This window comes from Corylus avellana, chromosome 4, assembly GCF_965113065.1.
Source record: "Corylus avellana chromosome 4, dhCorAvel1.hap1.2, whole genome shotgun sequence".
In the NCBI taxonomy this organism is placed as follows: domain Eukaryota; kingdom Viridiplantae; phylum Streptophyta; class Magnoliopsida; order Fagales; family Betulaceae; genus Corylus; species Corylus avellana.
Genome location: NC_142493.1, coordinates 20,419,547 through 20,430,220, shown reverse-complemented (window position 1 = coordinate 20,430,220; position 10,674 = coordinate 20,419,547). Strand labels below are relative to the sequence as shown.

The 10,674-nt window shown below is 35.8% G+C and overlaps 1 protein-coding gene and 1 pseudogene across 3 annotated transcripts; one reads left to right on the top strand and one right to left on the bottom strand.

Annotated features, from left to right (window-relative positions):
- Window positions 1-3,699: 3,699 nt before the first annotated feature.
- Window positions 3,700-5,130, bottom strand: LOC132178193 (serine carboxypeptidase-like 50 pseudogene; annotated as a pseudogene).
- A 2,554-nt stretch (window positions 5,131-7,684) lies between these two features.
- Window positions 7,685-10,164, top strand: LOC132179176 (uncharacterized). Of its 3 annotated transcripts, none has more exons than XM_088515902.1 (5): window positions 7,685-7,937; window positions 8,044-8,325; window positions 8,450-8,531; window positions 8,648-8,764; window positions 9,943-10,164. In XM_088515902.1, exons 2-5 carry the CDS (start codon window positions 8,156-8,158, stop codon window positions 9,991-9,993), a joined length of 420 nt encoding a protein of 139 aa, XP_088372028.1. In that variant the 5' UTR covers window positions 7,685-7,937; window positions 8,044-8,155; the 3' UTR covers window positions 9,994-10,164. The 3 variants fall into 3 exon arrangements, with proteins under 3 accessions (XP_088372028.1, XP_059447816.1, XP_059447817.1); XM_059591834.2 differs by having other exon boundaries at window positions 7,686-7,937; window positions 8,184-8,325; XM_059591833.2 differs by having other exon boundaries at window positions 7,685-8,325.
- The last annotated feature ends 510 nt before the right edge of the window (window positions 10,165-10,674 follow it).

Genomic DNA, 10,674 nt, shown 5'->3' with positions numbered 1-10,674 from the left:
AATATCATCCTGATTAAATCAAAAGGTTCTCACCTAAGACCCATTACTCAACTTAAAATCAAATACCCATAGCTAAAGGAAGAAAAATTTTACCTTTGAAGAACCCATTTTTTATTATTTTGCAATTCTTTCTCTTGGCCATCTTCTCAATCTCTGTTTCTCCCCTTCAGCAACTCACTCATTTTCTCTTTCTCATGCTTCTCTATCCATCTCTCACTCTATTGCAACATTTTCTCTCCCCCTGTCTTCTCTTTCTTACATTTGTAAAGCTCTCTCTCTATCTTCTATTTCTTCCTCTCTGTTAAGTAATAAAGCAATGAGAGTATGTGAAATCAAGAAAATTAAAAGAAAAGTCCAAGTCGTGTGGTAAAAGAAGGAAGGAAGAAAATGAAATGAGTAATGAGTAGTAGTAAGTTGCATTGGGGAAAGTGGGGGAAGAGAGGGGTTGGTGTGCTAGTAGAAAATAAGAAAAGAAGAAAAGAAGAAAATAAAGTGGGTGGGGGCCTCATGGAAAAAGATAGGGAAGTTTGGAAATAGAGGAATAAATAAAGGAAAAGAAAGAAAATTGTGTGAATTATGCATGAAGAGGTCCGGTCCTATATAATAAGAGATGATCATTATTAGCAACACCTTGGGCCCACGCTTTATTAAAATTATATCTAATCTCATCTAACCATTCTCATGCCCTTTTTCGTTGGCTAACACCAAATCAACTATCCCTAAAAGCTAACTTTCCTTCAAATGTATAATATGTATCATTATACCATCATATCTCTTAAAGTCACAAACTAAATTATCAAGCTATAATCTATCCTAAACCTTAGGATGTAATGATCTCAAATAAAAATTCATTCTTATAGTATTCATATAATCCATAAATTCTTCATGAACAAGTCTCATTACTTAATATAAATATTAAAATAATATTATCTTCAAATTAATATCTTTAAATGAGGATTTTAAATATGGGGCGAGCGCTACATTGAAACTCACATATCTCACCCAATAGATTTTTTTTAGGGGTAATTACCTTTTCCCCCATCAATTACAATGCATTTTCACTTTCCTCCCATGAACTACCAACTGTACCACCTGACCCCCATGAACTACCATTTTGTGCCAAAAACACTCTCATTCTGTCAGTCAAAACGTTAACTCAGATAGTCAAAGTGACAATGCGTTACAGTTCATGGGGTAAAATGATAATGCATTGTAGTTCATGGGGCCAATGTGACGGGTTGACCGTCTGAGTTAACGCCTTTGATTGACGGAATTGGAGTTTTGGGCACAAAATGGTAGTTCATAGAGGTCGGGTGGTACAGTTGGTAGTTCATGGGGAGAAAATGAAAAATGAGTTGTAGTTGATGGGGGAAAAGGTAATTATACCCTTTTTTTTTTTTTTTTTTTTTTTTTGGCAAAGTGACAAACATTCAAATACAATTGGACATAAATTAAAGGTGGTCTGGCTACCATTTCCTTAATATTTGATTCGAATAGAGCATTATATGTGATTTAAATGAATAATGTTAGGGACCATCTTTTATCCTCCTAAAGTTGATGTGATTTTTAAAATCACCATTAAATTTTAAATGAAACATACTTGAATTTTGATACAATGGTGATTTTGAAAGATATATCAACTTTAGGAGGATAGAAAGATGATCAATAGCATTACTCGATTTTAAATAAGGGAAAAATATATATATAAAAAAAAGCCCCCAAAACTACTAGCCGTTTGCAATATAGCCCCTCAATATTCAAAAAGTACTAAAGTAGCCCCCAAAACTACCAAAATGTATCAAAAAGACCACTTATTTTTTTATATTCCTATAATACCCCTATTTTTTAACAAATAAAATACTTGTAAAAAAAGCCAAACAATTTTTTAAAAATACAAAAAAACCAATGGGCGAATAAATACAAAAAAAAAAAAAAGTTTTTTGGAATAAATAAATAATTAGTCACTATAATTGGCATAAATTACAAATTATTCTAGGGACTAAATTGTTTTTTTTTTTTTTTTTTGGAATATCTCAAGAACCGTACATTTGATTTTACTTTAATACGACATGAAGCAATTTATAATTTAGGCCAACTATAGTAACTAATTATTTATTTATTTCAAAAAACTTTTTTTTTTTTTTTTGTATTTATTCGCCCATTGGTTTTTTTTTTTTTTACAATTATTTTATTATTTTATTTGTTAAAAGAATATGAGTATTATAGGAATATAAAAAAAAAAAAAGAAAAAAGAATGGGATATTATAGGAATATAAAAAAAATAAGTGGCATTTTTGATTCATTTTGGTAATTTGGGGGACTACTTTAGTACTTTTTAAACATTGAGGGGCTATATTGCAAATGTCTAATAGTTTAGGAGGCTTTTTTATATTTTTTCCTTTAAATAATTTCAAATACAAATAATTAGGGTTACAAATCTCTTAATTTAAGAATACTTACAAAGAATTTATACCCTTATCAATACCTATCACATGTTTGTTGTTTGGGAATGTCATTTTTTGGTTTTGAACTCAATTCATTTTTGAGTTTATTTTTAGTGTGAATATTGAGGAGAAAAAAAAGTTAAGATTATGTTTGGATGGTAATTGATAAAATTAAGTAAAATTATAAAAATACATATAATTAAAAAAAAAAATCATTAAAAAAAAAAAATTAGGGGCAATTTTATACCACCCCTAGGAGTGGCCAAACTACCATCGAGGGGTGGATCAGCCATCCCCAGGTGTCTAAAGGTGGCTGAGTCACCACTAGAGGGTGGATCAGCCACCCCCGAAACTAATGGGCGTGGTCGAGCCACCCCCAACAACAATTTTGGGGGGGCTCGACCACCCTAAAAACTGCTTGGGGGTGGTTGAGCCACCCCCAACGGCTACTTGGGCATGGTCGATCCACCCTAGTGCGTAGATTGACCACCCCCAAATCTAATGAGGGTGGTTTGCCACCCCCCAAATTAGACAACGTGGGGGGGGGGGGGGGGGGGGGCTCGACCATCCTCATTAGCTTCAGCCTTTGGGGGAGGCCGATCCTCCCCTGGGGGGTGGATCGATCACTCTCAGATTCTTAGGGGCGATCCAGCCACCACTTAAGGTGTTCCGACCATCCTAAATTTATTTATTTATTTATTTTCAATCTTTATTTATAATTTTTATTAATTGGGTTGAAAATATTTGAGTTGAGTTGAGTTGAATTTAAAAAATTGCCAAACATGAATTTAGAAAAAATTTGAGTTTGAGTTTGAGTTGAAAAATCTTGCTTCCCAAACAAGATCAGTTAAAATAGATATATAATTTTAACTGATCATTGATTCTTTCCACACAAAATCAATAGCAAGATTGTGAGCCGACAAAATACGAATCGTTGAGAATAGCTAATCTCACGGATCTGACAGGTCAATAAGAAATACAAATCCAATGGATCCTGATCCGTCAGACTAAAATAAGAAATACAGGCCAAGGCCGTTGACTTAAAAAAAAAAACAAAGAAAAAACCATTGGGAGACCCAATCAAGAAAATTGGTGCAACTGCTATTCATCTAATAAGTTGCTTATTGATGTGCCACCATATCATACAAAGTACATAATTAGCATCCCATCTTCATCTTCAGCATGATTTGAACAGAATTTGAGGAAGAACATATAAAACTTACACTGAACTTCATAAATCTGATGACAAATCCTACTAATCAAAAAGTGTAAATAATAACTCATTCTGAATATCCTCGTAGCCAAACGAACCCCTCTCCAAAACCCAGTCTTCTATCATTGCCTGGGAACTCAATGCCTGGTCGCTAGGCACCAGATGCCCAGCTCCTAAAACCACAGCATGACTCAAATTCCCCCATTTCTGCACATACCCAGCAAGCCCTTCATTCACTCTCCAAACCTTCCTCTCTGCCATTAAGAACTCCTCAAGCCCCTCCCACTTCATTGTCTTCACCCATGCCTCCGTTGAAACCACACTATCCCTCATATCCAGATGCCCTTCATACAGCAAAACCTTGCTCGTCTTCACCAAAAATTCCACCATGAACTTCACACTCTTCATGAAATCGTCGTGCAGAGCAGCCGCCACATCATCGCTGCACACGTCTTGAACCAACGTTTCCTTCACTCCCAAAGCCTTCTTCACCTCTTCTTTCCTTAAAAAATCAAAAACCATTTCCGTTTCGTACGGGTGATCTTTCTTGCTAAAATCATGCAATGTCGCCAGCCCTGTCATTCTTTGCAACATACTCAGAACGTGGCTTCTTGCGTTTGTTGCCTCTCTCCACTTGCCCATTTTGGTCAGATTAATTGCCTCCCGCTGCAATTTCTCCAACTCATCTCTCTGCCTCTCATTGATCAAACCAGAGTAGTAAGCATTCGCAGCGTGAGTAGAAACCTGGTTCACCGGATCCGTCAACCCGTTCCCTATAGCAACGCCGCCCAAGTTCACCCGCTTTGAAGCCGGCAAGTAAGCATTCGCCTTCAAAATATGGTACCCAATCGCTGGAACGAACTTCCCAGCATAACTCTCACCTGCGAAGTATAGCGGGCGAGACTTGAACAGAGGGTCTAGTTCAATAAAAGAAGTGATCGCAGCAAAAAGATGGCTGGCAACAGAAAATTGGTCTCTTGGGATTTCTTCCGGTGTAGAAGCAACACTGAACCCGGTTCCAATTGGATTATCAAGAAAAAGAAGGCCGAATATGCGGTTCCAAGAACCCGGATTGGATTCAAGTACAAAAGAATCAGAACGAGATGTCACGCGCCAGGGGCCGATCTCGAAGAAGTTGCCGACCATGGAGGAGCAGCCGGGGCCGCCCTGGAGCCATACGACAATTGGGGTTTGGGAGAGCGGCGAAATGGGGTCCTGAGCTTCGTACAAGGCATAAAAAATTGCAGAGCTGCTGGTTTGATTGACGGAGAGGTAGCCGGTTTTGGCGGGGAGGGCATCATCCGGAAAGAAAAAGGAGAGCCTTGAGGAAGTGCGTGGTATTGGATCTTCTGCAACAGTTGCCTCAATGCGTGGTGATAAGGCTGCAATGTGGTAGAGGAAGAAGATGACGAGGAAGAGGAGAAAGGAGATGAAAAAGAGGAGCTTGAGTAAGTTGGAACTTCTCGAGCCCATTAGAGTGAGAGCGTACTGAGCATTCAGCTTACTGAAAGGCCATCCAATTTATAGTTCCATTGTTAGCAGCATCGGCTAATACAAGAAACATCGACAACTTTCATAGAAATAATCCCAGATGTTTTGACTTTTTTGTTTGAGTTCTTGCCGAGTCGCTTTACTTCAATGGGTTGCCGCTCTGTTTTTTTTTCTTCGTTCTTTTTTTTTTTTTTTTTTTTTTTTTTTTTTTTTCTTAATTAAGCAATACAAGGGAAGGTGAAGAAGAGTCAAAGTCAACCAAGAACAATAGACTTTTGATTCAGTCGCTTGCAAACTGTAACACCGTGTTATCTTTTACTTCATGTCTTTCTTTCGGGTCTGTGGTTTTAAAAATTGCGATCTAAGAAAACGATTTTCAAATGTGATTTTTACAAATGTAATTAAGCGTTTTGTAAAATCATAATTTGATTTTTAAAATCGTAATTTATATTTTAAAATTGTGCATTTTTAAAAAAAATCCCTTTACCTTTGGTTTAAAAATAAAAAAAATTTACATTTTTTAAATCGAAATTTTGTAATTTTTTACATAAAAACTTAGCTTACGTAATACTTTTGAATGGGATAAAGGAAGCACAAAACAAATCATAAAATTAGGGTAATCCTAATTTAGGTAATTAAAAATATTATATAGTATGATAATTGACAAAAACAATTGAAGCAGTCCAAAACGTAGACGTTTGAAATGAAAGGCCTTATTATATGTCTTTGTTTGATTTAGTAAATAATAACAGGGTTGATTAACACAGATTCCACTTACGAAACAGTCCTTTCAAATATGACGTAGTTTTTAAAATCACATTTAAGAATACTTTAAGAAGACTCTAATCCTCTTTATATCATTATTCTACAAAAGGCCAGAATAAGAGAAAATGTCTATGGAAAGAACATCTAGATTTGAGAAAGAGATGACTTGGACCGAATCAAAGAATCAAAAAGGATTTTCGCTCATACCTAAACATATGATATATTATATATCTTATTCTTTATGTTCCTTCAAAGGTTATTAGGATTTCATCTTTAGAAAGCCATCATATGACAACAGAGACATTTTGTAGAACAATTAGGGAAGGATTTCCGTTTAGAAAATAGAAGCCTACATCTAGATTTGAGAAAGAACAATTAGGAAATGAACAATTAGTTTTGTTGGAATGAACACATGACAGATGCAAATGAATCAATCTCACCTACCAATGCGTTGTGCATGATATAAGCTGATAGAAAGAGGTAAATTTAATCACTTAATCATTAGTTTAACACTCCTCCTCATGTGTGGACTCAAACTTCATTTTTAAAGCTAATAAGAAGAGGTAAATTTAATCACTTAATCATTAGTTTAACACTTTTAAACAAACTTAGGGTTCATTCGAATGATGTATGTCAAAACCGTTTAAATGCGGGGCACTTCTCACATACTCGGGCATGCTATTCTGCCACGTGAAGATTCAATTTCGTTCGAACAAACTCGTCCAATTTCAATTGCTTTAAACAAACTCTCAATTTTAACATTTTAATGATTACGTGCCTATGCGTCCAATTGCGCTCTATCTATTTACATCATAAATTTTGACGAAAAAGTAATTGAAGAATTTATTTAAAAGTTAGGAAAAATTGAAGGATTTAATTTTTGAAATTGAAAATCCAAATACTAAATTAAAATCAAAGAAAACATAAAAGACTAAATATTGGATTTTTGAAACTCAAAACTCGAAACAGCAGTTGATTTCTTTTTTTTTTTTCGCTCGCAAAAATGACGTGGGAGATCGATCCGATCTCTTAACTGGAAAGGATTACCTTTGACCAACCTATCCATGTTCTCAAGAATCAAAGTTATGAGATTTAGTATTTCTTATTTATTTATTTTTTAAATTCATCATTAAACTTGTGACTCAGTAATAGATTTGAAAAAGAGACCAGAAAATAGCAAGTCTATAAGAATAAGCATAGGGTCCTATAAGTCGATTGACCCACTGCACCAATTGACTTTGATAGCTTTCCAACGGTTTCATTGGGCAATTTTGTTTTGAGCTGTGGTACCAACTAACTGATTTTGGATGTTTCTAAAGTAGTAGCTCAATCGGTTAAGAATTACGCCTTATAAAGTGGAAGTTATTAGTTTGAATTTCCTCCCCTCTTATGTGAACATGTCAAAAAAAAAAAAAAGTAGTTAAGACATGTATTAAGGAGTGGGTTCGAATCTCTACAATGATTTAAAGAAGAATTCCACATATGCCTGATCAATATTAATCGCCTTAAAATTTCATTGATGCAGGCTGGTTTGGGTTATGATTCTCACTGTCTAGGTCCCTCGTGTACAGTTTCTAAGGAGTAAGTACTACTATGGTCACGCCGGATTAAGATAACTACAATTAGTGGCCTACCCTTTTTTATTACTAAAAAAAAAAAAAAAAACTTTGCTGTCAACGATTCGACCATGAGTAGAGAGAATAACCGGATATCTACTTGTAAAAGCAATGGACGGTCGAGATTGAAGAATATATGAAGGCAACTATAGCTCTAATTGTTCATTACCAACTCTCTTTTAGTGAAAGCCGTATCGTAGCGAACTAGTGATCAACCTTCTCTGCTCTCTTCGTCTCTCCTTGCTCGAGTCTCACCCTACATCCTTGACGACATTTTGTACGCACATTCGTATTTGTTTCCATGGAGATTAATTATCAATGCTAGTGTTGCTGGGAGATTTGAACAACAAACAAACAGAAAATTGTGGATTGTGAAGCCTTCGAAATCACAACTGGGAAGCTCCAAAGGTAACTAAAAAAACCCACCAAATTACATCACAGTGACTCAGTGAGTCCCCAAACTTCCCCATCTACTGTACCCTCTAATCTGGTATTCTTCTACTTTAAATCCCAGCACCCAACACCAAGATTCATACAAAAAAAAAAAGGATCCAAGGAGGTAGCTAAGTAGGATTAAGATGGCAGTTCGCTCATGATCGCCAAATGTTTGATTAAATGTCTCGCTGATGACTGCTTGGACATTTTGGCTTTCAGGGACAATTTGTATATCGTCAACGATGAGAGTATACAATGGTTTCAAAGAGGTTCTGAACATTCAGAAATTTCGAAGAATTGTATCCTATACCGGATTCTTCTGCTTCACTACGGTCGTGAGCTATGCTTACACGAGTAACACGTGAGTCTAGTACCACTTCAAGCTCCTGTATAATGCTAAAAACACGCCTTGGTCTTGGTGCTTATGTTTTTATGGCCTTCTCTATTTTGTGGCCTTTTTTGTTTCTGGGTTTTTGGGGTTGCAGAACGAGAGCTGGGTATTCTAGAGCTGACCAATACTATGCGTCTTACCCTGCTGGAACCGAGCTCTTGACCGACACAGCTAAGGTTTGTGAGAAATATGATTTCAGAGTTCCAGTTTGTAGTTTTGGATGTGACAATTGTCTCCTTTTGATATAATATTGGTCTTTGGATTGAAATTTGGGCTTTTGATTTGCTGTTAGTTATATAAAGCTGCACTTGGCAATTGTTTCGAAGCGGAAGAGTGGGGTCCACTCGAGTTCTGCATCATGGCAAAACACTTTGAGCGGCAAGGGAAATCGCCATACCAATATCATGCAGTAAGTGCTGCAATGCTACTTATTGAGTATACTCAGTTTTTGCATCTGTATGATTATTGATATGCTTTCACTGAGTTTTGTTTGCTAAGGAAAGCTGATTGATCAATTACATCTAGTGACTTTTTTACATGTACGAATTCATTGCCTTTTCCCTTGTACATGTTCTTTTGTTATTAATGGGGCCATTGAAGTAAAAAATTGATGCTTAAAGATTAGATGCATGAAACCTTGAAATTTTTGTTATGTAATTTACTTGTATGCTGGTCCTCAATTTCTGTAATGATATCCTGTTTTGGTGAAAATTGTATTGCACCCTTCAATTGCTAAGTATAAAGTTTGACATAGTCATTGATATATATATATATATATAACAGTCAAATAGGGGGATTGTTGTTGAAAAAGATTTTCTAAGGTTTCCCAGACTGTCTCGAGTAAATGATTTTTAAAAAAGATAAATTGTGGGTTCTTCTAGAATATCATCTGATGATCCTAAAATTCTATTTGGGGTAAGTTGGTATGGAAAGGGGACTAAAGATGAGCTGTTGCAAAAAGACTAATTGAGAAATAAAAGTTGGTTCTTTGATTCCATGAATAAATGGGCTTGAACCTCTATGTGAAGCTAGTGGTTTTAGCTTCAAATGCCACGTTCTATAATGCATTATACAATATGAGGGCCAACTTGCAGACCCACACCAGATTTTGTTAAAACTTGATAAACATCTCAGGCAGTAAACAAGCTGTAGTAGTATACTGAAAGATTTCAGGTGCATATTTATAGGTGGGAATGCTATATCGGTGCAAATTCCCTTTTATAAGCTGCTTTTGTGTCCTCCTGGTACTCTATTCCCCATTTCCACCTAACTTATATGTCAAGGACAATTGCCTGCCGCTTGTTAGCTTCTGCACTCGAAGCTTTGGGTTAAAAGTTTATTTGTTCCCGTTCTAGCAAGGGGAAAACTTATAACCTTTGATTTATTAAGTAATGGAGTTCTTAAACATAAGGTTGTACAGGTTTAGTGGTGAATGTTTGACCAATAATTTCTGTGCAACTGGCCCCAAGTGAAATATGTGCCTGAAAGAAACATAAAGATCAAAAAAGAATGGTCGTGGATCCTTTTCCAGGTAACTCCATCACTACAGTGTTCTCTGACTTTGGCTGTTTCGCTCCTTGTTTGCAGCAATATATGGCACACCTTCTCTCTCATGGACAGCTTGACGGAAGTGGCTAAAAGGGAGTATACCATTCTCTGCCAGATGAGTGGAAATGTCTAAAGTTCAAAATTGTCTGATGCCAATCAAGTGAAAAAAAAAAAAAAAATTGAAAATTAGTTAGTAGATAATTGTCTGATGGACTCCATTTTATCCCTTTTTTGTTATATAATAAGAACTGCTTCTAAACTGCCGCAGTTTTATCTCATTATACTACAATTTTAGCGGCACCAAAAACAAAATAAAAATAAAAAATAAAAAATTGGCACCTCTGGGTTTTCTATTTTCCATATAAGATGCTTCATTTTCGCTTCTCGTTCTTTTTCTATTCTCCCACTTTTTAAAATTACTATTAGATTTATGGGGTTATGGGGTTATGTGAGTCTTATACATAGGCCACAAATTGAACGGTGATTTTGAGAAGTAAAAAGATAGGAGAAAGATGAGGAGAGGATGTATAACGTATCTCTTTTCCTACCATTTCTTTTCATCAAACGTTTAACGTCAACCAACATTCATTGTTTGGTTGACTTTCAAACGTAGGCATCTTTTATGTGCTCTCAGCCTCTCTCCATAAGCAACTGGCTTATAGGAGCCGTTGTTTTGACTTTGGTACATTAGGCGTTATGGTTAAAATAGAGAGAAAGTCATTTTATGGTTAAGATTTAATGTTTTTATATCTAATTGTATAGATAATGTCA